General features: G+C 39.3%; 2 protein-coding genes across 6 annotated transcripts; both read left to right on the top strand.

The window, feature by feature from the left end:
- The first annotated feature begins 949 nt into the window (after positions 1-949).
- Positions 950-11,333, top strand: snx25 (sorting nexin 25). The gene is made up of 23 exons (XM_088432233.1): positions 950-1,070; positions 1,392-2,095; positions 2,975-3,059; positions 4,580-4,796; positions 5,178-5,350; positions 5,535-5,721; positions 6,096-6,166; positions 6,630-6,820; positions 6,954-7,085; positions 7,184-7,333; positions 7,430-7,555; positions 7,687-7,851; positions 8,042-8,173; positions 8,353-8,493; positions 8,614-8,727; positions 8,870-8,947; positions 9,103-9,186; positions 9,261-9,378; positions 9,496-9,562; positions 9,667-9,848; positions 9,920-10,020; positions 10,097-10,166; positions 10,249-11,333. The coding sequence occupies exons 2-22, from the start codon at positions 1,751-1,753 to the stop codon at positions 10,160-10,162; spliced, it is 2,925 nt and encodes a 974-aa protein (XP_088288359.1). The 5' UTR covers positions 950-1,070; positions 1,392-1,750; the 3' UTR covers positions 10,163-10,166; positions 10,249-11,333.
- Positions 11,334-12,444: 1,111 nt separating this feature from the next.
- LOC148413574 (centrosome and spindle pole-associated protein 1-like) lies at positions 12,445-27,812 on the top strand. 5 transcript variants are annotated; one of them, XM_088432292.1, is made up of 30 exons: positions 12,445-12,502; positions 13,181-13,306; positions 13,486-13,558; positions 13,751-13,854; positions 14,979-15,232; positions 15,315-15,415; positions 16,035-16,131; positions 16,434-16,491; positions 17,483-17,739; positions 17,857-17,975; positions 18,035-18,167; positions 19,217-19,328; positions 20,655-20,711; positions 21,520-21,667; positions 21,769-21,894; positions 22,666-22,743; positions 23,256-23,362; positions 23,442-23,591; positions 23,674-23,802; positions 23,967-24,056; positions 24,214-24,280; positions 24,892-25,018; positions 25,317-25,453; positions 25,538-25,663; positions 26,119-26,229; positions 26,713-26,750; positions 26,836-26,896; positions 27,049-27,158; positions 27,258-27,369; positions 27,448-27,812. In XM_088432292.1, the coding sequence occupies exons 2-30, from the start codon at positions 13,208-13,210 to the stop codon at positions 27,615-27,617; spliced, it is 3,351 nt and encodes a 1,116-aa protein (XP_088288418.1). In that variant the 5' UTR covers positions 12,445-12,502; positions 13,181-13,207; the 3' UTR covers positions 27,618-27,812. The 5 variants fall into 5 exon arrangements, with proteins under 5 accessions (XP_088288418.1, XP_088288417.1, XP_088288419.1 ...); XM_088432291.1 differs by having other exon boundaries at positions 27,445-27,812; XM_088432293.1 differs by lacking the exon at positions 20,655-20,711 and having other exon boundaries at positions 27,445-27,812.
- Positions 27,813-27,925: the final 113 nt, after the last annotated feature.

Below are 27,925 nucleotides of genomic sequence, written 5' to 3'. Positions count from 1 at the left end.
GTGCTTCTCTTTTGTAACGTGTGTAATTTTTCGTTAGAATTGTTATGTTTCGTCTTTAGTAATGCGTTTTTCTTCTTTGATGCGAATAATTTTATTTTTTCACTTTTTTAATGTTAATTTGAAGTTGTGTTTTTCTATTCTACGCTTGTGTTTGTTTTTTGTTTGCAACTTATTTCTTTCGGCTGACTGTGATTTTTGATTTTGTCTTTTGTAATGCGTGTGAGGTTTATAAATTGCCTTTACCTTTTTTACTTGCCTACTTATTTGTTTTTGTGATTTGCAGTCAAGGGCCACCTTACTTTGCAAGTACGTTATTGATTAATCGATAGAATATGATGGTGAAGGGGATCATTCGAAATTACAAATTGTTTTGTTTACCCCTTGAATATAATTTTAAAATGCATCAGACTAAACTGACCTAAATCTCCACAATCCCCAACAAACAAAGTTTTATTTGTAACTCACTTTGTTGCATATCTATTAGTGCAGTGGTTATCAAATCGGGGTACGTGAAGCCACTTCGTGGAGTATTGGAGATTTTAAGAGGGTTTCTGCAGTTATCAACAATTAAATTTGAATTTCATGATTTAGAATGCCGTGAAACGAACAATGCATTTTTCTTTAGTTACATTTTACGTACATTGTCATTCGTGACACAACTTCACAGCGGGTGAACCAGAAAAAAAGCAATTTTGCACAATCTAGATTCTAGAGTTGCTGAATAAAAAACGCTAAGAGATGCCGCTTCGTGTGTAGTTTTAAATTTAATGTAGATTTGTTTTCGATCCAGAAACGCTTTGCGCTTATATAGACATTTAATTACTATGGTACACTCCTGGGTGCGCTCGATTATAATATTACTGCAAGCTGCCCCGTCTGCTTGGAGTGAGTCGATAGTTAAACCAAACACACCATCAGGCGCTAACACCAATGTTGATTGGCTGACACTCTCCAGTTCAGACAGATTGTCGTTCAGCTTCTGAGGCTGGATGAAAAATAACAGATTGTTTTTACCAATTGTCGCGGGCGTGTTTTCCTCTGGATCAAAGCTCATTTTTAACAGTTAAAATGTAATTACTTTCGCTCTATTATTTCTTATTTGATGACGAACATGGAGATGCAATGTTGTCGACCACTCATTTGAAAGGATATCGAAGTCGCTAATGTTAGCTGGTGTTGAATTGCTTTTTAGAAGCGGATGCTAGTTGGCTAGTCTTGTAGTATGTTGCCGCTAGCTTCATGATCACCTCTTAAATTTCCAATAATTCCATGGATATTTGTGACACGTCGATCATAGTTAGAACAACTTCAACTAACATCGTGTCTTAGTTAGCCTCTCGCTGTCCAGGTTAGCACAACCACTAAGCTACCTCTATTCATTTGTCTCCAAGGTGACGGTGCTTGTGGTTCCAGTCATCTCATTCCGCCTGCTATCTTTCTGCAAGACGTGTGCCGCTGTCGATCTTTCAAGGTCACCCGTGGTGCCGTCTGCTGGAGCATACTGTGGATGACTGAAGTGTGGGGTGATGCGTGGCAGTGGCCGCCGGGCGAGCCGATGGTAGGAGCGGGGCACACGGCGGAGTAGGTCGGTCAGGATATGCCGCAGCGGGGATGCCGCTACCTCAACACGATGTTGTAGTTGAGGGTATACCGGAGTGTATACCTACCTCGCTGACTCCACACTTGGACAAGGCAATCAACTTTTCTGCCCAAACAGCAGTGGCATATATATGGATGGTGGGGTCGCAGTATGCCCACCCCCTCATCTACCACAACAACACAGACTGGTGGGAGCAGCAGTGCAGAAGAGGGGCCCATGTTTTCCAGCTCTTCCTCTTCTCTTAGCTCCTCTTTCCGGCTTGTCCCAGCTTTTTTTCTCGGTGTGGTGGCAGCAGTGGTGTTCCAGCTGTCATGGGGAGGCCTGTCCCTTACCTCTTTGTTCCTGAAGCTCTTCATTTATGTGTCGTTCGCTTTACTGTGTTTCCTGGCTGGGAGCTTTGTTCTGCTTGTCAGGAAGAGTCCTCTGAAAGTAAGCTGCTTTGACAGACACAGGAAACATTCGGTCCAACAGCTGGAATTCTTCAACAAGCTCATGGTAAGATGCTACTGACTTTTGAGACACACATTCAGTCCTGTCCGCAGCCACACCATCCCTTGCACTTGATTAATCAAATGCAGTTATTCCCAACCAGGCTGCATAGTGACACTAGTGTGTTGAGAGTGATCAAATTTACTGTGGGAAATATATCCAAAACAATTATTCATGAATAACAAATAAATCTGTCTTCATCGATCTCTGTCAGCAACATATATTGGTGGACATAACAAATGTCCTTCTGTTGGCTGGCAAAATCATTCGCGACTTCTTTGCCATAATTTCAATATTTGTACTTTTGGGACAATTTTTTCGTGATAGATTTCTGTTAGAAATTTATGAACATGAAATTAAGGACAAGGTTGGGAAAACGATATGAGTTCGCATAAGCTTATGCTATAATGCAGTCTATCCCTGTTGCAGTTCAGCTTAAAACTGACCAGTATTATTGCAAAGCTGCCCCTTCCATTTTTATACAAGTATTATAAAATTGTACCTAATCTATATGGCTTTTGATGTTAGACATCGTCATAAGGCGCTGAACAAAACTAATGCATTGGTTTCAGTGAGATGAGTGTACATTCGTTGCAGCTTTCAATTAAATTGATTTGTGAAGAGGGACCATGTGCATTCATCAACAACAACAGGCTTGTTGAATAAGGCTGATTCATTCAAATGAAAGTGATAATGTCTTTGCTGTCTGGCTTTTATAGAAAAAGCAATGGCTATGTTTGTTCACCCTGGTGCTTAATGACTTATTCATGTTGCTACTGTAGGGGAAAAATAAATGGACGCTACAAATTCTATCCTCCATTTTCCCCAACTTAAAATTTGGTCTTTTGGACTGAGGGACATAAACTGATGTTGACTGTTTTCCAGACTCGTTTTTTTGCTCCTGTACAAGAATCGAGCCAGAGTCGGAGGGTGGTGGTATCACACAATTTGGACAAAGCCCTAAAGGAAGGTAAACTAAAACCACTATTTTACTTTAGTTTTTAGAGACAGTGTGCAAGATAAAATTGAAGTTTGGCGATCCTGAGCTTCCAAACACTATTCGACGCCAGTATTTAATTAAAGAAACCATGCTAATGTAACGAAATAGCAAAATGAAAAATAACCCCTCACTATGCCTTTTTCTTGTGTCTGTAAGTTACTAGTGTATTATAAATGTGTAGTAAATCAATTCTGCCAATGCATTTTTCTGTGTTTCTGTAATTTAAGGAGTGTCATAACTACTGTGTATTTGCACTTCATCAAAGTAATTGCTGGCAGTCTTTTTTTTTTTGGGCTATAAACTATCTTATATCCACAGTTATCAATCTGTTGTCAAGACCAGTTTTCATGTGATGGTATTTTTTCCCCACACACTTTTTGATGGCTGGATTACTATGAACAATACTGAATAATCAATTCCATCTGGGGTAGAGGCTGGCATATTGTCATGAATCCTGCAGGATGTGAGTCAACTTTACCTTTAATCGCAGGATTGGGACAGTACAGGATTCAAAGTTTATTGGAGCAGATCAGGGTGGATTTCAGCTATAGGAAAAAAAAACTACTAGTGTTTTTTTTTTTTTTTTTTAAATTTAAATATAGCTGACCTTCAAAATGGGAGCAGTGCAGAATGGGCCATCATTATGAATGGGAGCAGGACCAAAGTGGCACAGGACAGGAGTTTTTTTCCCCCTGTAATTGTCCAGGATAGGCCTGAAGCTTTTCCATGGGAAGGGAAAGGTCATCTCTCGTGTCACCCTCTAGTTCAGGGGTATCCAAACTCAATCCTCAAGGGCCCTTATCCTGCATGTTTTCAAGGTTTCTTTCCCCAACACACCTGATTCCAGTGATCGGCTCATCAGCAAGTTCAGAAGAAGCCTGCTAATGATCCTAACCATTTGAGTCGGGTGTTTTCGGAAAGAAAACGAGAAAACATTTAGGATAACAGCCCTCGAGGACCGAAGTTGGACAAGTCTAGTGTTCCTACTTTTTGCTGAGCAAATGCCAAATGTGTTACACTGACTCTGCTAAATGTCAACAACCTCAACTTTTACGAAACTGCTGACTGATGGATCTTTGTTCCTCTATGTCATCACAGCAAGACACTGATATTTTTGGGGGGTCTGTGAAACATGCCTGCACAATGAGTTGCAAAACTCAAAAACAATTTGATTCCTTATTCACACAGCGGTTGTTTATTTGAATCTTCTGCTTGCATTAAAAAAAATGCTTTTCGGAATACAGTATATGTCATTAATTATTTGTTGAACAATATGGGGTTATTTTTGTTACTGTCTACAATGTATACTGTAGTTGGGAGCTAGGAGATACCGTTGATAGTATATCAGGACGGAGACATAATTTATTACCATTTGTTTTTGTTTGCCTCCTGAATAAAAAGTCTGGACACTCATACATAGTAATGTATGTTCTATTCACAGCTGTGCTTACGTTAAACATAACTGATTAAGACATCTGTTCTCTCCACAGTGTTGGATTATGCCTACAGAGATTACATCCTGTCCTGGTACATTCCTTTGAGCCATGATGAGGGCCAATTGTACGCCATGCTGTCCGAGGACTGGTGGCAGATGATTGGGCAGTTGAGATGTCGACTCGCCGATATAGATCTTGTTAATGTGGTGTGTTATGACACCATCCGAATTTTACATACACACTTCACAGGCCTCAAGGCTGCTTCTGCAAGGTACACATTTCTAAGTATTTATTTTACTGAAAACAAACAAAAAGTAAGAAATATACCAATTGTGAAAGGTGGTTTAGCTACTTGGAGATTTTAAGGAACTATTGTTAAATGATGGCATGTGGGGTTGTAATGATGCATTGTCAACTAAAATACAACATGGTCATGAATTTGTGCTTTTGCACACATGGCCAGCTAGACAAAAATTCACTCCTCAACTCGTTTCATTACGGAAAACATTCATTTTTGACTTCCCTTTTGTGTAACCGTATTCTTCTGAACACAGTGCAGGGCTTGAAAAGAATACAAGTAGCAATAGGAGTTTCAGAAATTCATGAGAAGCTGTTCCTTAATAAGTGTGTGTTATTTGTCATGTGTGGACAGACCGGATGAAGGAGCTCGGCCATTTCCTCTTCATCCATGTTTGGTTAGTCCGGAGTCAGAGCTGGCCTTCCTCCGCTGTGTAGCCAGAATACTGCTGCTATGTTTGCTGCCACAAAAAGATGCAAAGTCACACACACTACGCTGCTGCCTCACAGAAGTTATCACTACTAAAGGTATTTGAACTTGTACATCAGTCGTTGTGTCAACGAGATAAGATGTTTTTTTTTTCCTTAAATGAAAAAATAAACCACTTTCTGAAAAAAAAGGAACTTCAAACCTAAAAATCAAATAATTTAGCTTCAAATTAGATTTTTACAAGTATTTAGCTTATCTATTATGTGCTTGTGTGTACTGCAGTGTTGAAGCCTTTGGTGGAAGTTCTTAGCGACCCCGACTCCATAAACAGGATGTTACTGTCTCAAATGGAGCAGCGGGAGCAGCAGGCTGAGCAGCAGAAGAAAGCTTACACCTACGCTGCCTCTTATGAAGACTTCATTAAATTGATATCAACTTCCACGGATGTCATTTTCCTCAAACAACTCAGGCATGACACAGAAATAATACCCCATACAAAGTGGATCCAACACGTTGGCTGACTGAGTGTCGCGCACACAATCATGTTTAGCAAACAATGTTAACTGCTCATCTTTTTATTGCTGTGAGCTGATGTTACCATGGGAGCAGATCATGCTTCTGAGGTGTTATGAGACATCTCAACACAGGAAAAATGTCATATTGCTATTAGATCTGTGCAAACTTAAGCCGTATTAGCCATACTCCAATTGCTTTCTAACTATGTTATGTTCCATAGCTACAGAATAATCATGCTTGTAATACTCATTTATATGCAATGCTATATTAATCCCGACATCCAAAGACAGCACTTAATTTACTGAACAACATCTCTCCTCTCTGCAGGTATCAGATAGTCGTAGAAATTATTCATGCCACCACCATCGGCAGCCTGCCTCAGCTCAAGAAACAGAAGGGTACCTTGAGATTCTTTTTCACTTTCCAATTTAAGTTGCGTTTTTACCAACTTCTCATTTTCTGTTGTTACATTGCAGTGCCAGCTTTACTAAATTTGATACTGACTAGTTAAGTCATTAGCCTCGTCTGCTTTTATTGGTATGTTTACATGAAGCGTCCCTTAAAATATAAGGCATCTGTCAAGTAGAAAAAAACACCAGTGCGTTTTTTCCCAAAGGTCTCGATGCTAACCCTAATGTTTCTTTATTTTAAGTTGAATCCATTCATTTTATTAAATAATCTAGTCTAAAGTCTAATAATCCTCATTTTAGATTTATATCTACAGTAATCAGTGCCTCATTGAAGTTCTTGTAGCAATTGAGTTTTGACCTTGGTGTGATCTTTTGCGTTCACTCTTTTGAGTACTGAGTGACGGCGATGCCACACTAATTTTGGTGTTTCTCTATTTCTTTTCTTTCCCAGATCGTAAAGGCAAAGAATCAGCAGCCATGAAAGCAGACCTGCTAAGGGCCAGAGATATGAAACGTTACATCAATCAGCTGACTGTTGCTAAGAAACAATGTGAGAAACGAATTCGTCTACTTGGTGGACCAAATTATGAAAACAATGAAGATGGAGGAAATGATGACAGTGATGAGCCTCTAAGCCAGAGAGTATGTTTTTTTTTAATCATTATTATTTGGACTAATTATTGTAGGGTGAAGCCTGAATTCTTCTTCTTATTGTTTCAGTGAATAATGTGATTACATCAAACCCCATGTGTCTCATCTCTTTGCTCATATTCAGATTCTCCTGTTCGATGACATCATGTGCAATCCAGGTTACAGGGAACATTTCAGAGATTACATGGAGAGAGTTGATAAGAGATCTCTGATAAACTTCTGGGAATTAGTAGAAACACTGAAAACTGCCAACAAGGTGACACACTTGCCAAAATATTCACCACACAAACTCAATGAAAGTTTGAATACAGTACGTTATTTGAGGGTGTGTCATCATTTATTCATGTTTAACAGAACGAAGTGCCCCAAATTGTTGGGGAAATCTACCAGAAGTTCTTTGTAGAAAGCAGAGAGATTCCTGTGGAGAAGTTTTTGTTGAAAGAGATCCAACAAAGTTTAGTGGGAAACAGAGGAACTCAAGTCTTTGTGAGACTTCAGGAGCAGGTCAAATTCCCATTCATGAAACTAGCGGCCAAAATGCCAAGCAATTCAATGTTTGTTGTACTGTACGGTGTGAGTTCAGTCCTTGTCATTTTCTAGGTGGCTGAGACGATGAGGGAGCGATACTACCCTTCCTTCCTGGTTTCAGATCTCTATGAAAGGCTCATCAAACGAGACGAGCAGCACAGCCAATCGCAGTGTAGCACTGGGGAGAAGGATGAAGGGGTCAGACATGCACTGATTTCTAACATGAATTCATAGTATCTCCTCATTCCTCTGTTCACTTTCCTCTTGGGTGTCATTGTGTACATCTCAAGTTGTATGTCTTATAGAAATTGTTCTGTCTTGTGGTGTAGTGTCGGGGTTTAGATGCTGAAGAGGAAGTGTGTGATGAGGGCAGCAAAGGAATCAATGAACAGGCCAGCTATGCTGCCACCAAACTCCGCCAGCTGTATGACAAATTGGAGTACAAGAGGCAAGCCCTGGGCTCTATTCAGAATGCACCCAAACCGGACAAAAGGGTATGAAAATATTAATTGATGATTTCAGTTATAACTAATGATCAGCTTCTTGCACTTTGTGTGTGTGCGGATCAAGTGTGTGCACTATATACACTCCTAATTTAAATCTAGGCCTCTTCAAAATATGACCGCTTGCACTTGACAATTCTTATTGCTTAGCGTGCTGGCTAATCTGTTTCTGTGCTTCTAGATTGTGAGCAAACTAAAAGAAGAAATAGGAGCGATGGAGAGAGAGCACAGTGAACTTCAGCAGCATATCATCAGGACTGACTGGTGGTGTGAAAACCTGAGTCACTGGAGGGCTACAATTACTACTGCTGAAGTAATGTCATTTTGATACAATTTATGGTGAATCATATTATGCCGATTTCCCACATCATTCTTTTGATAGGAAGAAGCATAAAAAATAAATGTGATGATTAGGTTATGGATGTGTTCTGTGGTCATTTAGATTCAACTATAAAAAATATTTTTGACCTAATGGGGGTATATGTGTTTCAGGCTGCAGAAGAAGGCGGGGAAACGGTAGCTTGTTACAGTGTGTGTGTCGACCTGTTGGAAGGCGAGGAGACTGTAAACAGCTGCTGGAGCGTCCAAAGAAAACTTATTGAATTTCATATGTTGCACCGGAAGTTGACTGAGGTAATACAACATTAAATATGCTGATTCCAGTAACTGCATGGAGATGTAATGCAAATGACTTGTGGCTGTAATGTGATGTGCAATATCAGCGCACTAGTAATTTCAGTCTTACTCCCGCAGTGTTTTCCATCTTTGAAGAAACTCCAGTTACCATCCCTCAGCAAACTTCCCTTCAAATCCATTGACCAAAAATTCTTGGACAAGAGCAAAACTCAGCTCAATACATTTTTACAGGTAAAAACGAAAACCCTACTTTATCAACACTTAGACAAAATTTGAGTGGTATGCTGAATCTCTTTCTTGAAATAGTTGCTAAGTGACCACACTGTAATTGACCATATCAGCAATTTACATAATTTGGCGTGTGTGTTTGCAGCGTCTGCTGACAGATGAGCGAATGTGTCAATCAGAGGCACTTTATGCCTTCCTCAGTCCCTCTCCGGAACACCTAAAGGTAATCTTTTTTTTGTTTTGTTTTTTACTCTTTCACTACAATGAAATTGTTACTTTGCTGTTCACGCAAAAGTCGTTGTAAAAAAGAATGAGTATCATAGAATTGATTGTCATTGGGATACGCTTTAATGTTTTGCGATTTTCTGATGTTTGAAGGTGATGTCCATACAGAAGAAGTCTTCTTTCTCTCTTGCCTCCTTCTTGGAGAAACTACCTGGAGATTTTTTTTCTCATACAGAGGTAGCAATTCATACCGGGCGTCTCACTATAATTTGGACTCTGAGTGACGCATGTGCTGTCATTCCTGCTTACAGGAGGACGCAGACGACGACAGCGACTTGTCTGATTACGGAGATGAGACCGACGGGAGGAGAGACGCCCTGGCTGAACCTTGCTTTATGCTCATTGGCGAAATATTTGAACTCAGAGGAAGTGAGTGAATCACTTCCTGCATTGCTCTGTGACAATATCAAATGAAAAATTAATTCTCTTTTTCTGATGATCTTTTTTCTTTTATTTAAATACATGTATTTTTCTTTATCTGCTCAGTGTTTAAATGGGTGAGGAAAACTCTTATTGCACTAGTCCAGGTAACATTTGGGCGAACCATCAACAAGTGAGTAAAAATAAAGAACGATATGATTAGCAATGCATAGTTCTTTACCTTGAAAATAGGATTGCGCATATGCATCTCCAACTTTTTGTTCTGCCCAACTCCAGACAGATTAGGGATACAGTAAACTGGATCTTCTCTGAACAAATGTTGGTTTGCTACATCAACATCTTCAAGGACACTTTCTGGCCCAATGGGATTCTGGCACCACATGTCAATGTCCGAAGTGATGCTGAACGCACTGAAACCAAGGAACGAGCTCAACAAAAACTACTTGATAATATTCCAGGTAGCGAATATATATTCCCTTCCCATATACTCCCTTCCCATCCTTATCCCATGTTACTCTTTGTATGTCAGATGCATTAGCAAATCTAGTGGGCCAACAGAATGCCCGTTATGGAGTCATCAAGGTCTTCAATGCTCTACAGGAAGCTAGTGCCAACAAACATCTTCTCTATGTAAGAATGCTAGCTTTCTTAGTAATGGTAGGCATTTGTTTTGTATGTGCAAGTGTAACAGTTTTGCCTTTTTTAGGTCTTGATGGAAATGTTACTAAAGGAACTGTGTTCTGAACTCAGAGCTGAAGTTGACAACATGTGAACAAGTACATGTTTACACTCAATCGTTTTCTACTGGTTTATCATTTGTTTGGCTTTTTTTCACATCAAATGTGTCTTTTCTTGCAGAACTGCTGCCAGGATTGGTTTGAAGGGTCACAAAGTTGGAAAATGCAAGGCTTGGATTTTGTTTCTGACAACCATCACGCCATCGCCACTTTATTTGACAGTTTATTTTCTCCTAGATCATAAATGGCAACTTCAAGATGCCCCTTGTTATCTGGGATGAAGATGTTGCAATTCTTTGTCAACATCAACAAGGACAATGTCGGAGTCCAATTCTTGTACTTTTACAGGTCTTTGCACTTGTGGTAGCATCTCCAGAGCACATAACAAGCCTCGATTAGCCGAATGTGTGATGGAGACATGATCAAAATTGTTATGTTTGTTGCTAATGTCAGTCAACAAAAACATTTTAATGAAGTTTTGAGTCATTTTCTATATCATTTTTGATTAATTGCATTAAAAATGGTCAAATGTGTGGACAAAAATGTGCTATTGTGGCACAGATTTTGCCTTTCTGAAGTTAACGGATCATCTCCTCCCTAGATAGACTGACGCAAAGCAGTTGTGTTTGCCCTTGTGCTGATTCCACTTGTAAAACTTGACTGTGAAATGACAACATGTCGGACTGGCAAGCACTTGAAAGGTACTCGTCCGTTTTAGTACCGATTGAAACTACACGGATGTGGATTATTTTCACACAAACGAGACTACACAGTTCACATTTTTTCTAGAATAATTAACATTTTGAATCTGTGAGACCCTCTTCTCTTTTATCATTAGCACTGAACATAAGATCTGTATTACCATCAGCTAAGATCGTTCCTTTATCTCAAACTCAGAAGGTTGAAACAAGTTGTGAAAAGTAAACAACTTCATGATGTCATGATGTTCAAATTGATATGTAGAACTTGATTAAATACAGCAAAACAAATGAGGTTCAGGTCCAGATGTGTGAATGCAACCTCTCAACATTCCTGCTACACAAAATCTGAGCAACACGTGTTCTGTGATTGTTGTTAAGGCTTATAATTGTGCAATATAATGCCATGTAAAAGTCATTGTGATTATTTTATTTATGATAATTATTGATAGATTTTATTTTTACCAAAAATTGTTTAGAGAGCGTTTATATAAGCAATAAATAAATAAAAAAAACTCCCCTGTGGTATTTTGTTTCTCAAAAACATCCTTTATTAAAGTATATCTACGACTTCATTCACTTTACCACTGTATATACATACACATAATTAATTGTTCTATTTTAAATGATCACACCATTGTACAAAGATGAATAGTAGTAACATGGAGCTTTAATCCTTATGTACTTTAAATTATTTTTCTATCACTTGCTGGTGCCTACCCCACCTTCTTCGGGCATTAGGCAAGGGACACCCTGGACTGGTTGCCAGCCAATCGCAGCACACGGATACAATCAACCATTCCCACAGCCACAAATAAGGGCAATTTGGAGTGTCGAGTATACCTACCGTGAATGTTTTTTTGGAATGTTGGAGTAGACGGCAGTGCCTGGAGAAGACCCATGCGAGCATGGGGAGAGCATGCAAACTCCACACAAGAAGCCCGATTTGAACCTGCAAATTATTTTTGTAGTGTTTGAATACTTCCTACAGAATGTACCGTGTACTGATAGCAGTTGGTGCACCTCTTTGATGAAAATGTTAGCCCAGATTATAGATAAAATCTAATGTATTTTATTGCAAATAGCGTTTACAAGTAGAGAAACATTTTTTTTTTAACTAGGGTGCTATTGTGCAGTATAATCACTTAATTTTAAAATGGTTATCCTGGCGTCCATCGTCATGCTGAGCGACATTGTTTTTAGAGTGTATTATTTCTTAAACACATTTTAATCGTTATTAAAAATGCTCAAAGTCATACATTGTGGATGAAAGGAGCGGAAGAAGAAATAGTTGCTCCTCCCAGGGGACATTAGCGGTATCCCAGCGACTGCCGTTTCCACCGCCACCCTGTGATGTTTGATTTAAGTCAAGATGAGAATGTCAAACTACAAGAACAGCAGCAATGTGATTTCAACGTAAAAGTGATTAACACTGACGCGGTGGTGTCCGCTCAGGCGGAGTGGGTTTTAAACCTGCATATTCCTAAATAGTTTCCGTTTTAATCGCGAAATAGAGCATTTTATTTTAAACGCAAAAATCAATTTCACACGTGTTTAAAACAGCTCAAATCGCGCAATTAATCTTTTATTTTGACATGTAACGCCGGAACTGCAATAACATTCTCGTCTACTCAGTCAAGAGAGGCGCCAGTAAATACGAACCATTCTACCTGAAAGGTAACGTCGCATATTACGAACTTTTGCGCAAGTTTTGTAGCTAGTGTGACACGTCAACATCCCGGCATTTGATTCAATGTGAAGTATTGGTAACTTTATTAGTTTAAATACTAGCCTGGACTATTTTCTTCAAAGAGGCTAGCTATATTGGGTGTATTAGCTTACACAACAAGCGCTTAACCACAGCCTTCATTCATCATTAGCAACGCTAAAACCTAATTTGCTCCCTACTATTTCTATAGCAATTAATCGCAATTAGAAGCTCGCCATTGCTTACAGCTTGTGGCTGCTGTGTGGTTGCCGGACAACGGAAATTAAAGACGCAGTAACCGTATTTATTTGGCTGGGATCGTTTGGACACAACCAAAACAGGTTTTCCAAGACCGCTATATTTCTACTGCACGTTTCTGTGTTTGAACGTATGGCTGTTTTTCGGAATAACTTAGGTGTCTCTATTAAAGTTTTTCCAAAATCACATCTTTGGATTTGGTTACCAAGTTTAAAGTCTTTTTTGTAATTGTTTTTAAGATTGTGTGCCACCACATTGGGAACTGCATATTTACTCCACATTTTGTAATAATTTCAACAATTGTGTCTATTCATTTACTTTGGTAATATATTGTTAATTTGAAGAGATACTTTCTAGACCATTATGCCGTGGTGTTTTTGCAATTTCAGGTGTCATGATAATACCTTTTGACAGAGATGGAAGATGAGCTGGAGCACTTCATTAGGGAACGTAAGGAAAGAGTGGCGCAGGATAGAGCTAGTTTGGAGCAAGATCCGCCTTACATGGAAATCCAGGTGAGATGGCATAGGCTTTAGAACTGGCTGACACTCTTCAAACTTTGACGATGATACAATAACACACTGTGATCAAAAGATTCAAGGATTCAAATGTTTAGGCTCAACCCAATATTGTACTATCATGATATGAACCAATTTTGTATGTCAATGAATACATTTATATTATCTTCTGACAGGCAAAACCTCATAGAAGCTATGGGTCCCTGCTCAAGGAGAACATCCCTCCCAAGTTAACTGTACTGGAGAAAGGTACATGACTACCCATTACTGTCATCCAAAATGTTGGTTTCAGCTTTCTGTGAGAAAAAAAAAGCCTCTGCCACACTTATACACAGCGACTATTGGAGCAAAGATAGTCACCTCTAAGATGGTTAAATTGTATTAGTCATGCTTTGAAATCCCCTTATGCAAAACAAATATTGATTGGTGTCTTTCTGTTAGAGGAGATCAGCAGTGTGGGTCTTCCCCTTGGTGTGGAGTATGAAAAAAAGAAAAAGAGGCTTCAGCATGAGCTTCGTACGGACTACAGACGTTACATTGCACAGGTGATAAATTTGTAGTGGTTTCAAAGTCATGATTCCTTTAGGTGACAATTTCCAAGTGCAAATAATGACATGCAATTTTTGTCATGTTCAACTTCCTGTGGAGAGTATATGTCCTTTGGGGTATGCCACGAGATCTACTTGAATGTAAAAAAATAAAAATAAAAAAACTCTCAGAAACTTAGTAAGGAGCTATTATTTATATCCCAATTACCAGTGATGCAAATACATTAAAATAATGACCCTCTTTGGCAGTTATATCACCAAACAATGTATCATGATATTACAGTTTCGTTAAACACCACGAATGAAAATACACATTTGTGCTATGTCACTCATATGTTCAGATGTGTCCAACTGCAGCGAGAGAGTCAGAGTCAAACTAATTCAGCTTATCTAGGCTTGCAGTACTCATCGCTATTTTTTTCAGGTGGCGAAGAGAAAATGACCCAGGCAGTTTAGATACATTTACCGGGTAGTAACTATGGGATGAGATATTTATGTATTTATTTTAAAGCTTGTTGGCCCACAAGTGCAATGAGACTTGCAGAGAAGCCAATGCCTGTAAAACTACTTGTATTTTCGTCAAACAGCCAAACGTTGTGAGAAAGCCAGACAATGCTTTAAAATACAGTGTGGGATACCAAGTAATGTGTAAAACAAATGTCCTTCAAATGCTTTTATTTTGAAGTGCCTCCAGGAAGCAAGGTTGTGACAACGATCTGCTACTTGATCATCTTTACCTCCTAGTGTGAGCAGCTTTAGACATAAACAAGGCTGTTTTAATTTTTTTTTCTCGATTTAAGTTCTTTTTGTTGGCTGAGGTTTTTTTTTTTTTTTCTCCATGCAGTGTGATGTCATGCGGGCAACTAACAATAGGCTAGGCGGGCCACAGGTCAACCGCAATCGACACAATGGTCTCTCATGTGTTAAAGCATTTATCTTCAAGTAGAAGGTAGTTTAAACATAAGTCTGGATTTGATTTTTTTTTTTTTTTTAAACATAAGTCCTTGCAAACAAAGACGGCACTTAAGGATTAAAAAAGCATGGGCAAGAATTTCCATCGTTAATGTTGTGTCATTATTAAAAAAAAATATTGTAACTTAAAATCCTATCCTTCTCTCTAGCAAAATGGTGTCCTCAGACAGCGCCCCCCTTCACGAAGGGAAGTGGGGACTCTGACAGAATCTTTTAAGGGTTCTCACAGAGCACTTTCCCCTCCTGAGAGTCCCAGGCACCGGGTCAGGCGAAACACACCTCTGTACCAGGAGTTGGAGCAGGAACCATACACAGATGAGACGTTAACAGAAGTCAGAAATAGCAGACGAACAGGGTTGGCATGCAGTTACGAGATGACACAACCCAAAATAAATGATGACAGGTAGACCGAAAGTGTAGCTTTTCTGCTTTTTCTGATTTAAATTCTGTGTGGATCTTTTAATTAAGTTTTGGATTTTTCCCAGGGATGAGAGAGATACGTCCTCAGGTTTTGTCTGCCAAGGCAGACGCTCAAGAGCACTGAACACAGCTGATGAAGCTGAATTTTCTACTGGACTTTTAATCGGTAAAAAAGACTTGCAGAATCCAGTTAACTTAAGCCTGTTCCACCAAGCTGCCTTGTGTCCTCCACTAGACCAATCTAAATAAACATAGACCCATATAAGATTGACGGTATGATAACTTTGAGGGAAAATATCATGGGCTTTTTCCATTGAACACACTCTATTTATTTTTTAAACAAAATATTAAATATTTGGTACATAAAGAAATATGTTCCATGTTTAGTACAAATAAATGAATTGACATTCTTCTTGTTTTAATTGTTCTTAGCAAGTCAGTGCCCCTTCACTGATAAGCTATTATAAGAAAAAAACTTCCTCCTTCTCATCTCTGTATGCCAAGGTGGAGAGAAAAACAAAACAAAAAAACAGCAATTGCCATCTAATTATTTTTAGAGGCGGCTTGTTCGGTCAACGGCAAGCAGCCAATCATATTCTGCTCTGTTTAAACGCCGCCTTTGGTAGATTAAACAAAAAAGAAAAGCCCTCATGACGAGTAAGAGGTAGTATTAGCGGTTATTGAACGCTTGACTTTTTATCACCACGGTAAACCGTCAATCCAGTTAGCGGCCTATGCCTGATTGTGAATAAAGTTTTCAGAACAAACTTTTTTTTTTTCTTTAGGAGAAATTGACACTGCTGAAACCTTACAGAGGAGAAAAGAGCGATACAGGGAGGAACTGCAAGAACAGATAGCCGAGCATCACAGAAACAAAAAGAGGCAAGTCTTCTTCTTATGTAAACCTGCGATGGTCACGTGGGGTCTTCAAACATGGTTGGTCATCCGGGATGTTTGCACACCCCAAATACCAAACGGTTTGTCATGCAACTGGTTCAATGAGTGAGGAAAAGTCAGGAAAGTAAGGAGGGAGAAACTAAATTTGTAATATGAAAATTAAAAAAAATTAAAATAAATTGGGGTCTCCAAACACGCCACAGAACCAACTAGGGTTAGATAGCCACTTGTTGAATATGAAGCAATGTATCATGTTTTAATCATCGTATTCTGTGTCATTTGTATAGGGAGAAAGATTTGGAGCTAAAAGTTGCTGCAACGGGGGCAAATGATCCAGAGAAACAGGTCAGCTTATAGCTGATAAGGCCCTGCGGGGCTGTGACGTGTATTATTTAAGCATTATCATTGGGGTTTACACGTGTGCAATAGCAAAATTACAGATCCTATGTGGTAAGGGGCAAATTGTAACGCATTAACTAAATTCCAGGGCTGCCTGTAAAAGTCATTTTTTGTTCTGTAGATGACAACACAAAAACTCTTGGATTTCTCAGAAATTATGACTTTGGCATCTTATACTCCCGCGATGTGCGTTGATAGGCATCATAAGTGACATTTATTCTTAAGTCATCATCTTAATGTCACAAAGCTTTTTATGGCATTTACTTTCAGTTAATCATCTGCATGTCACAAAGCCTTGTTAGCAAACTTCTGTCAAGTTGATTCACGGAGAACTAAAGTGTGATGTGTCAGGGAGACTAAGACTTTGAAAAGAGGGGCTTCGTGACATAAAGCAGGGAAAGACAACATACATGACAGACCAAAGCTACAAGGAAAAAACAGCTGATCTGTCTCCAATCTTAAATAAGCAACCTTGGCAAGCAGAATGAGGTAATTTCTCTTGGTGCCTATAAATAGTGTTGGCTTCGACTAATCAATTTCTTATTAATTTGTACTTTATTTCCAAAGTGTTTGAGTGCACACAATTTCCTACGATACCAAGATGCAAAACTAAAGTGAAGCTCCCCTTAAAAAAATCTTACCAGTTAATTAAGCCGAAGGACAACTCAAATTTCGCAAACACACCTAGACTGTATCAATTTGATATTCACAACAGAGTTTTGGTTTGTTCAAACATGTTAACTTAACCCAATCTAAACCTGGAATGTTTGTTCTTGACAATTTATCAAATTTGATTGACTACATCCTTTACATATCAAAACTGTTAACCAATAGTGAGCAGTCCTCATTATCTTATGCCTTAAGGGAGCCATCTAAGCCAATCTGGCGATATTGTCATTCATAGCAAAATTGTTCATTTGTCTCCACACATTAATAGCCCAACCGAATCAGGCAATTTGGACTGAGCAAGAGAAAAGAATCTCGGCAATTTGGGCATTCCATGTTTGGACAAAGCGACCCATCAACCAGCTTACCCAATCATGGCAAGACTAACGTTGGAAGCAGTCTGATGCCACCACCGGATCAACCTCATGTCGCTTTCCAGTCCCCGCAGTTTGACTGCAATGGAGATGGGTTGTCTCCCGATGGACAGCCTGTTGGACTCTCTTTCCCCAGACCTCTGGACACTTCCAGGTAAAAATGGTCAATAACTTTTACTTTTTCTATGTCTGGTTGTTGATGACTGATATCTGCGGACTGAAAGCCTTAGAACATGACAAAAATATGAGTCTTCTTTGTGTTATTCTTCAGAATTCCTTTGCTTCCCCCTCATCCTGCTCACATGGTCACAGACACCTGCAGTGGTCCCTATCAGGACCCCCATTACTACTACGGCACCAGAAACCTACCTGACCCAAAACTTACATACTGTGAGTGCGCAACTCCTCTATTGAATAGGCCACCGTTTTAATATTTTTCTCTTTTTTAGATGGTCATTTGCCTTACCCTTCTGTGGGACTTCCTCTGTCTTACTATAACATACCACCGGGAGGCACTGTACCAAGTCAGCTTGGTGACACCAGTCCACAAAGTGGAAGCAGTTTCCCTGAGTCTTCACCACAGTAAATATTCTCGCTTCTCTGTTTGTCAGTTGTTGGATTTCACTTCTCTCATAAGCTTGTTCGTTGCCTCTTTTATAATGCTCAGAATCTTAAAAGTGTACCTCCGGAGATCCCAAATTAGCCCCTTTCACACCAAACAGTCTAAGACCTTTTGAGTTCCTGGTCGCAGGCTGGTCCGGGTCCACAGTTTCTTGTCTGCAGCCCACAAGTTTGCATTCATACCAAAGGACAACGGACGGGTTATCTTATTCAAATTGGACTGATGACGTGAGGCAGGGAGGAGAAACTCCACTCTCCCTGCCGCTGAAGCATATCAGATTTTCTGTTGGCTGATTTTCTGAACCATGTATATCTTTCCCTCCGAGCTCCGGAGGTACACTTTAACATTTTCTCCCTTTTCAAGTATGGTAGGAAACATACAAAAACTAAGATCTTTTAATAGTGAATGTAGAATGAAACCATTTACTCAAGTTGTCATAAACACTGCTAAAATTGTTCAAAAACTACACCTATTTCTTAAATACGTACAGTCATTCTTCTCCTTTCGGCTTTTCCCTTCAGGGGTTCACCACACTGAATCAACTACCTCCATCTAAGCCTGACTTAATACAGTCGTACAGTCCTGCACACCATTATTGGCGCCTCTTCATTTTTTTCATAAGCGCTAAAAAAAACTTTGAATACAGTACATAAAAATGTACCACATTTATATCATCAGGTTCTTTTATTGGGTGTTCAAGGTAGTTTAACAAAGAAATTTGTTCTTAACTATCATTTTGTCCATTGTCAAAACACAGCATGTGCAGCAATAATGGCACACCTCTTTAATATTTGATTGTACATCCTTTGGTAGCGATGACGACTTGCAAACATTTCTTAATAGTTAATAGTTGTGTATCACCAAGACTGCATTTTAATTAAGCCTACATCCAAGTACTTTATTAACTCACTTGGAATTCCTCAATTCTGTAGGCAAATAGGTTAAATGTTAGAGTAGCAAAATAATGAAATGATTTTCGCAGTGACATTTTTTTTCTTCTTTCTGGTAGGCCCAATCCTGAGATTTTTACCACAGGCCCCCACAATGGGCTTTTTCTTCCAGAAAGGCAGAGATCAACCAGGGAACGGACTTTGAACTATGGAGAAGCACTCAAAAAACAGGTAAGTTGGACTTGTCAAATAGACAATTCTACTCTCAGATTCTTTTCATTTTACAGTATACTGTCGCTATTTCTTAATGTAATCGTGACTACTGCTGCTGTGACAGTTGGGATGACCAAAGTTGTCACCGTATACTAAATTGGTTTGGCTCATAGAATTCCCCCGAAAGAAACTGGCAATTATTGTCAAATGTGCCCACTCTTTCATATATATGTAATGCATGCCAGCTAGGACTGGGTGAGAGTATGTTGTTGAACCTCACTCACCTTAGAAGCAACTGGTGTATTTGGGGCCTGGCCGGGCTGAACTCCAGTTTGTTTTTCTTCTTTGAAAGGATGAATTCCTAAAAACACAGGCTGGGATTAGATTATAATAACTTGTGATGTGCTAACAAGAACTCGTATTACACTAACTTGTGATGTGCTAACAAGAACTCGTGCTGCTGTTGAAGTGAATGATTCAATTCAAAAGGTATGATCACTCTAGGCTCTCTGGAGCAAACGTGTCAGATGTGTGTCTTCTGGACCGAAACTCCGTGAGATATATATATATTTTTAGATGCCATACATTTCTGTCGGCACAGAAAGACCCCTATCATTAGAGTGTCTGATTGTATGCACGCCTGCAAGTCGTGAAATGTTCTCTGTGTGCATCTTGTGATGACATACATGGTCTGGAATGTATTCAGACCCCTTACATTTTTTTCACTCTGTGTCATTGTATCTATTTGCCAAAATAAAAATAAAAAGTCATTTTTATTTCTCATTAATAAAAAAAGTTCTACAAAGTCAACAATCACTGCATCCCTCCATGTCGGGGCTTTTATAGCAGAGTGGTTCGACAGAAGCCTGTCCTCAGTGCAAAGCCTATATAGAGTTTGGCAAAAATAAATAAATAAATAAATAAATAAATAAATAAAGGACTCTCAGACTATGAGAAATAAGATTGTCTAGTCTGATGAGATCAAGATTGAACTTTTTGACGTAACACGTACAGCAATATCCTGGAAGAAATGCAGGCTGCATTTCAAATTTTTGTTTGTAAATGTTTTTTTTTTTCTTTTCGTTTATTTATCACTGTGTTTCTCAATGTTTTATTGAGCCAAAGCACTTTGTAATTTACAAAAATCTCATTTTATGCCACAAGACCAAAATACTAAAATAATCTTTTTTCCATTTACTCTCAAATTGACATAGTGTTCCGTTTGAATGAAAACCCATTTAATCGAACACAAAGATGATACACTTACAGGAAGCTATGACTTACTCTGCTATATGAATTGCAACTACATATTTTTACTACATCTATTCATTCATTGCATCTTAGTTTGCGATATGTTGGCCGAATGATGCCAGGGAAAGGAGCTGCGAGCTAATGAACAAGGTAAAAAAGATTTAATATCGGCCCCATGTTATCCTTGGATCCCCACTTATAAAGACATGTCTTTATTAGATGTGTTTGTTACACTTTCAGATGTTTAAATGCTCCTGCCCCAAACAAATACTGTTACAATCCTCCTTTGTCTTTACTGTAGTCCGTCTCACTTGTGTTGTAGGACCCTCTTTTCCCCTGAGAGTGTGTTTTATATTTTAAATACAATACCCCACATACATATAGTATCTCATAAAAGTGAGTAAACCCCTGACATTTCTGCAAATATTTCATTCTACCTTTTCATGGGACAGCACTGAATAAATGACTTTGACACAATGAAAAGTAGTCAGTGTGCAGCTTATATAACAGTGTTAATATTGTTCCTCAAAAGAACTCAAAATACAGCCATTAATCTCTAAACCACTGGCAGCAAAAAGGAGAACACCTCTCGGGTGAAAAATACCCAAATTGACCTCTGTTAGCCAACTGAGATGATTAAATAATTCAATATCTGCTGAAATGTCACGGCTGCACTCACTTTTATGAGATACTGTACAATAAACTTGAGGATCATTTCAAAACGGTAGCTTTCTGTTCTTTGAGAAGAGAACAGTATCTTAATATTATATTGGTTCATTCATTATACAGTATAGTTCAGTTCCGAATAAGTTAGTACATTTGATGTGTTGTTTGGCCTGCTGGACTATGAAAAAAAAAAAAAATAATAATCTTGCCGCAAATCAATGAAGTATCACGGGTTTGAGGATAACTAGCATTGCAGGACCTTCATTTGACTAAAACACTGTTTCTTTATAAGATTCAGGAGCAACAAGAACGAAAACGTTTGGAGAGGGAGGAGCAGGAGCGTTACGAGGCCAAGCTGGAGGCCGACATGAAGAGGCATCAACCTTGGGGTCGAGGTGGAGGTGGCGCTCCACTCAAAGACAGTACAGGAAATCTAATTGGTGTGTCCAACTCATACTCTCCTAGCTTTGCCTAATAATATGTGATTTTAGAACTACACTTTGTGTGCATAGGAGTCAACCTTTTGTTTTCTTGTGGCCAGCTGACCTCAAACAGATGCACAAGTTGAATGAAGAAACGCACCGTAACCTCGAGCGGCAACAGAGATCCTCAGCTGTGATGGGCACCTGCCCATCTGAGCACCCTGACCCCAAAGACAGGATCTCTGGTACTGTAGCAATGAAGTATCCATGACTTGTAGTGCTGGGGCAAGTAGAGTTAACGTTAAAGGCTGTTCGATACCACTAATCAGTAAAGATATCACTAACACTTGTGCCCCGCCCCCCAAAAAACATTTTGAACAAAGACCTATATGGTCCAATACTAACATTTTTTGTTCACAAATACAGATAACTTGAAATATAGTCAGGTATCAGGACTCACCTATCCTTGTTAATAATTCTGAAGTGTAAGCATCTCTAATCTAGATTATTTTTTCTGTACAAATCTGCTCCTGTCTACATGATACTGATTTTTTTGGGGGTGGTGGCATCTTGACCTCTACTTTTTGACATCAGAAATCCAGACTGCCACTAAATCATCGAATTTTCCCAGTTTAGACAGTGCAAGTTATCTCAACTAGGATTCACAGTCTGTAAATTTCCTGATATTTATTTTAATCCTTATTCATACAAAACATTGATTGCTCGATAAAAACACTTAACACCTCAGCCCATTAACCGTATGGAAGTGTGTGTATTTTCTTCAAGTCAGTTTACGACATACACTTTTAAAAAGTTATTCTGGAACTGCTGTTTAACGCTGAACTGCTTAAGTGACTTGTAAAGAAGGCTACTGTTGTTTTAGATACAATATAGAAACGCAGCAGTAGAAATGATCTTGTCCTTTGTTTTAACTGCACACCGTGAATTCGAATTGATTTTTGAAATAGAAACAAATGAACACATTACCAATTTTTTAAGGTAACTTCATTTTTCAGGCCACTCAGAGCAACAGCAGAGCACATCAGCTGTGAATCCATCCTGCCAAGCTGAGGATCCCAATGAAAGAATTTCTGGTATGGTAGCAGAGAGAATTATCTACGAAAAATTGACAAACCCATGTTGGTAATACTTTTATGACACCTTTGCCGACTTCTCCCAAGTGAGGAGAAAATGACAGTATGGTCATGCTTGAAATATGAGGGCTATAGAACAGTAGTTTGCAACCCTTTTTTTTTGGACTGGAACCCATTCATAGTAGAACAAAGAGTACTGTGCTGACTTATGTACCCGATACATACGACGTACTTTCAATCTTTTAAGTGTTCCTGAAAATGACTTCCACCAAATTCTACCGAGCAAGTTTAGCATAAAGCAATAAGTCATCAGTTTACGACAACATTGTAAACAAATCTGTGGGTTTATCACTACTAACTTCATGTATTCCAACGTTGACATGGAGTGCACCTCTGAAGCCCCCCCAAATTGCATTCTTTGATTTGAAAATTGCATTCCACTACATTGTGATGTTGATGAAATGTTCAACTATGTAAATGAAATTTCAGCTTGATGTTTTTATTAATTTTAGGATTCACCCAAGTTCAAACACCCCAGTTTGCCAGGGGAAACGCGTTTACCAACCAACCGAGACCACAGCAACCTGATGAGCAATACAAAGCTGACCTGAAAAAGCAGGTATCTCATGAAAGCGACTTCACATGCGTTCTCTTGACAAGCTTCTTTTTTTTAATGTTAAAAATGCCTTTGCCTTCAGATTGAGGAGAAGCTTGCTAAACAGGCAGAGGAGAGGGAACGGAACAGACTGGAGGAGGAGAATCTGGAGAGGAAGGTGGCAGAGGACATGGCACGCATGAAAAGGGAATATGAAGAAGAACAGGAGAAGAAAAAACAGAAGGAGATAGAAGTGAGGTTTTTTGTTTGTTTTTTTTGTATAAAGGCACAAAACCCCACCAAAAAATTTCGAATCATTTTGAAATCTCCATCAGCAAAAGGCCAAGGAACGGGAACGGCTTAACCTGGCAGAGCAGAAGAAGCTGGAAGCAGAAAGGAGGTGGGCTGAAGAGAGAGAGAAAGCAGCACAAAAGAAGCAACTTGAGCAAGAGAAACAAACTCAGGTATGTTGAATCCAGTTTCTGCTTGTCACAGCTTGCCTGCAAATAATTTGTAGTAAATGAGAAAATCTTTTTTTTTGAATGGCGTTACAATGGAATTCACAAAAAAGATTTGACTAATAGTATTTTCTCTTGTGTGTCACATATCTTTCATCCCGTGACTTCAGGTCCACCGGGAGTCGTCAGCTCCTGTTCCCTCTCTGCAGAGGACCCCCAGGTCCCCCATTGAGAGCCGTCACTCTACTGCTCCGCATTCTGTGAGTCGCACATACTAACTTTGGTGCCCAGTGTCTGGATAGAAGCAAGAATATGTTTCCGATCTTGTTAGCTTAGAAAACTGAAATCCCTTTCTCAATTTTTTGTTCTTTCCGGTTGGAAATGTGACCCTGCCACTTTTTCTATTTATATCTTCAGGAGCAATCTTTGTCTGGTCAACAGTCTCCCCCTGTTCCTGCCTGTAGGAATCAACAACGAGCTGCAGGTGCTTATATACAGAGAGCATTTGTATTATTCGTAACAAATCTAAACTGCTTTGTATCCGTCAAGTGGTTAAGTTCAACTTCCTTTAGGGTACAATTTGGAATGGTATTAAAGGCCCTCCTGTTTAAAAATTGGAATTTCCTGTGATGCTTTCATTCACATAAATGCACATTTACACAAAGAGACCTACAGTATGTGATGTGCATTAATGGCCATTACAAAGTGATTTGGCCATGTACGTTGTGATATCTGGCCTCAAGTAGTTAGTGGTTTGGTGCGTTGGTTAAGAGCACGTCTGCATTGCTCCATGAAAATAAGTTCGGTCTCTATTAGCAAGACATTTTTACTTACTTTGTGGTATGCGGAATAGTTATCTACTTAGAATCAATCTTAAGTTATCTTAGTTGATTTTTGAGGTTTACAAAATCTGTGTAGAGTGTGACATGCTAGTGAGGCACCAGATTTTCAACTAATTTAACAAAGAATGATACCACATAACTATCCTATATCATCACACATTAAAAGCATAGCAAGATTAGGAAAATATGCATATTGTATTCCCATTCTACTGTGGTTTTTCCAAAATTAAGTCAGTGTATCCTCTCTTTTCAGTGAGTAAACTGGACGTGTACAATGAACTGTCAGCATTGCGACGGCAGCTTCGCGCTGAACAAAAGCGACTTGAAAGTGATCTGCAGCGGGGAAGTGGTGATGAAACGGACTCCCTAATGACTGGAAGGTCAGGACCCATTTCCACTGAAAAGGAGTTAAAATGATTTGAACTAGCAATGTTCTTTTTAGATAGACCGCAATATCAAAATATTGTACTCAAAAACACTACTTGGCACTGTGCTCACAGCTATCTTTAAAATAAATGTTGAGGTCATTAGTTGAAATGTATAAGGAATCACGACAAAATAATATAAAGCAATGCTAATGCAATGCTTTTCAGTGTAATATGTGCAGTGGTGAAAGATGTGTGTAGCTGTGTAAATTTCGTTCTAAACTGATAATGTAAAATGTTTTTTCCTTAACAGACAAGCACGTCCACAGGTGGATGTTTTTAATATGGCGATGCTGCGACTTCAAGCTCCAGTTCGAAAGCCCCGCTCCAGAAACATAGACCAAAGTACTCTGCTACAAATTCATGACTCACTTCAACTGAATTGCACAGGTTGGTAGAAATAGCTATGAATTGCATGCTTTCCAGAATTGTTCAATGGCAGCAAATTTATCATTGAATGTATGTGCATGGCAGATCGTGAATCCAGGCTCAGCTCCAGCGAGGTTGAGAGGTTGGAGAGAATGGGTATTGCCAGCAGAAGGCGGGTCTACAATGATCCACTTCAGAAACTCAGTAGTCAGAGATCCGCATACATGAATGGTTAGAGAACAGTTCTTCTTTTTATTCTTTCATTGATGTTTTGGTTTTTTTTTTCTCCCCCTGAACGACTTATTCTCACTAGGGTTCATGGTTGTGCTGGAGCCTATCCTAGCTGTCATGGGCTAGGTTCACACTGCTGGGCTTAACATTCAATCCCAATTTTTGGGGGGAGGGATCTGATTTGTTTTTATTTTTTTTTTATTTAATAAGGTCATTCATATTTCCAAATACAATGCTACTTGTATTTGACCTGTGAACACTAAACAGCTACAAACTGTAACCGCATTAAGACGTCACAGGCGGCAGGAGTGCTTCATGTGTTTACAGAAGTGCCCTGCGATGTTGAAAAGGCTGCTATAGCAAAGCCAGAACATTTTCAATTTGTTAAATTTAAGGAGTAAATTAAGAAGGGGACTGGGGAATGGGTGACTTTTTTGCCATGGCATTTTTTGCAGTGCCAGCAACGTCTCTCTTGCTTACTCCAAGTGAGCGGCTCACTCGCTGTGAGCTAGCGGGCAAGAAAGAGAGAGAAAGAGACAGACAAAATACACCTCGCTCTCCCTTTGGTGAGATGTCTTTGCTTCATCCACTATTGTTGTTTTGGTTTTTCCAACCTTCTGCCTTTTTGAGTGCAGAATTGTGATGTTTGTCACTTGTTTTTTACGTGCTAGTTGGATGAAAGGGCTGGCTGTTCAGACTGATGTCGCATGTCAAAAGATTGCTTACATATCCGATTTAGTACTACATACCCAAGTGGCCTGGGTTACATTTAAAAATATGTAATTGTCAGGTTCAAGCAACTTTGAACATTTAATAAACAACAAACCAGAAGGAAGACAAATAGATCTTACTCGTGAGGATACCGGACAAAGACCTGCACCTTCTTGAATCTCCTTTTGGTCTAAATGCACAATTCGACTGCCCCTGTGCTTAAAATTGCTCACCGGTGAAACGACATTGTGATTTTCGTGGAATGCCAATTTTTCTACCATTAGTTGTAAATGTTTGTTCTTGCCATTTGAAAGTCCTAAAATTAATTTGTTTTTCAGATTATTTTGACTCATACCCTACTTATCAAAACGATCCGGTGAGTAACGAATAATGGTGGCTTTGTCATTCAGTATTTCTCGTGAAGTGACGTGATGTTGTGAATGAGGTTTTCTGTGTTTTAGAAGAGCTTGACGGGGCGACATGCGAGAGGATCTCTCCTTGAATCAGATAGCGCTTTTCTTGGTAAGACCGCTCCGCTTGCACTGATCATCTCAAAGGAACTTAACACATCCTGCTTTTATGAGCTAAAGTCATACATTCAAATGCAATATTCTCCACGGAGCGGCATGTCCTGTGGTTAGGATAAACTAATTTTTAGTTTTGGCTGTATTCAGCTCCTTTGGGTGATGCTTTACCTGTGCCGAGCTCCCCAGAGGCTGAGGAGACACCCCAGCTCTCAGCCCGGGAAAGGAGGAGGCTGACCAAACAGTCCCAGCATTCACTGGTGCTCAACTTTTAGAGCCTTCATCTATTTCTATAATGCTTCACTGAGGAGCTTTACTCATTGCTAATCCATTGTTTGATGTCCTTTGATGATGGTTAGGAACTAGACAACCCCACACGCTCAGGTTGCAGGAAGCAGAGAGAAGCGGCGTCCAGGACTGGGGAAAAAAGCCAGGAAAAGATGTTCGCCAGTCATTGTGGCACCACAGCGGGTATAAATTCTGTCACATTGAAAAAAATCTAAACAATTTGTGAAATTACACTGACTACTCCTCCCTGATCTCCAGAAGCAGTGGACCTGTCTGATGATGACTTGCTACCGCCCCAAATTTCTCACCTCACGCACAACCGTCAAAGTTCAATTGAATCCTTCTCAACTGATCCCTGGATGCGACCAGGTACTTCAGACACTCTCAAATGTTTAGAAGAGCCAGTGAAGAGGGGCCGCTTGACAACGTAGGAGCCTTTCCTCGGTCATGTGACTTACCAAGTTATAGCCACATACAATCTGATTTAAGTATAGGTCAGTGGGAACGAACGTTTGTTCTGATTAATAGTTTGTCAATGTTCAGTGATTTTACAGGGTGACATTATTTAATAATTTATTTTACATTGTATTGATGCAATAGTTTTGAATAAAAATTTCTTACCTATATTTTTTTGGCTGATTTTTTTTTTTCCCCACACACAAATCACCTTTCTTGGGGCCCATCATGCATTTGTTGTAAAAAATTGTAAATTACTTTCGATCTGAATAAGTGTCATAGC

The sequence above is a fragment of the Hippichthys cyanospilos genome, chromosome 13 (assembly GCF_059441005.1).
Source record: "Hippichthys cyanospilos isolate Australia breed blue-spotted pipefish chromosome 13, RoL_Hcya_1.0, whole genome shotgun sequence".
Lineage (NCBI taxonomy): Eukaryota > Metazoa > Chordata > Actinopteri > Syngnathiformes > Syngnathidae > Hippichthys > Hippichthys cyanospilos.
This window is presented reverse-complemented; position numbering and strand designations above follow the sequence as displayed.

Coding starts and splice junctions, on each gene's coding strand:
- snx25 (XM_088432233.1), top strand. CDS start 1,751: ATGCCCACCCCCTCATCTACCACAACAACACAGACTGGTGGGAGCAGC. Junction 5,351..5,534: donor AGAAGTTATCACTACTAAAG/GTATTTGAACTT, acceptor TGTGTACTGCAG/TGTTGAAGCCTTTGGTGGAA. Junction 8,174..8,352: donor CTACAATTACTACTGCTGAA/GTAATGTCATTT, acceptor TATGTGTTTCAG/GCTGCAGAAGAAGGCGGGGA.
- LOC148413574 (XM_088432291.1), top strand. CDS start 13,208: ATGGAAGATGAGCTGGAGCACTTCATTAGGGAACGTAAGGAAAGAGTG. Junction 27,159..27,257: donor AACAGTCCCAGCATTCACTG/GTGCTCAACTTT, acceptor GATGATGGTTAG/GAACTAGACAACCCCACACG. Junction 27,370..27,444: donor TCATTGTGGCACCACAGCGG/GTATAAATTCTG, acceptor CCTGATCTCCAG/AAGCAGTGGACCTGTCTGAT.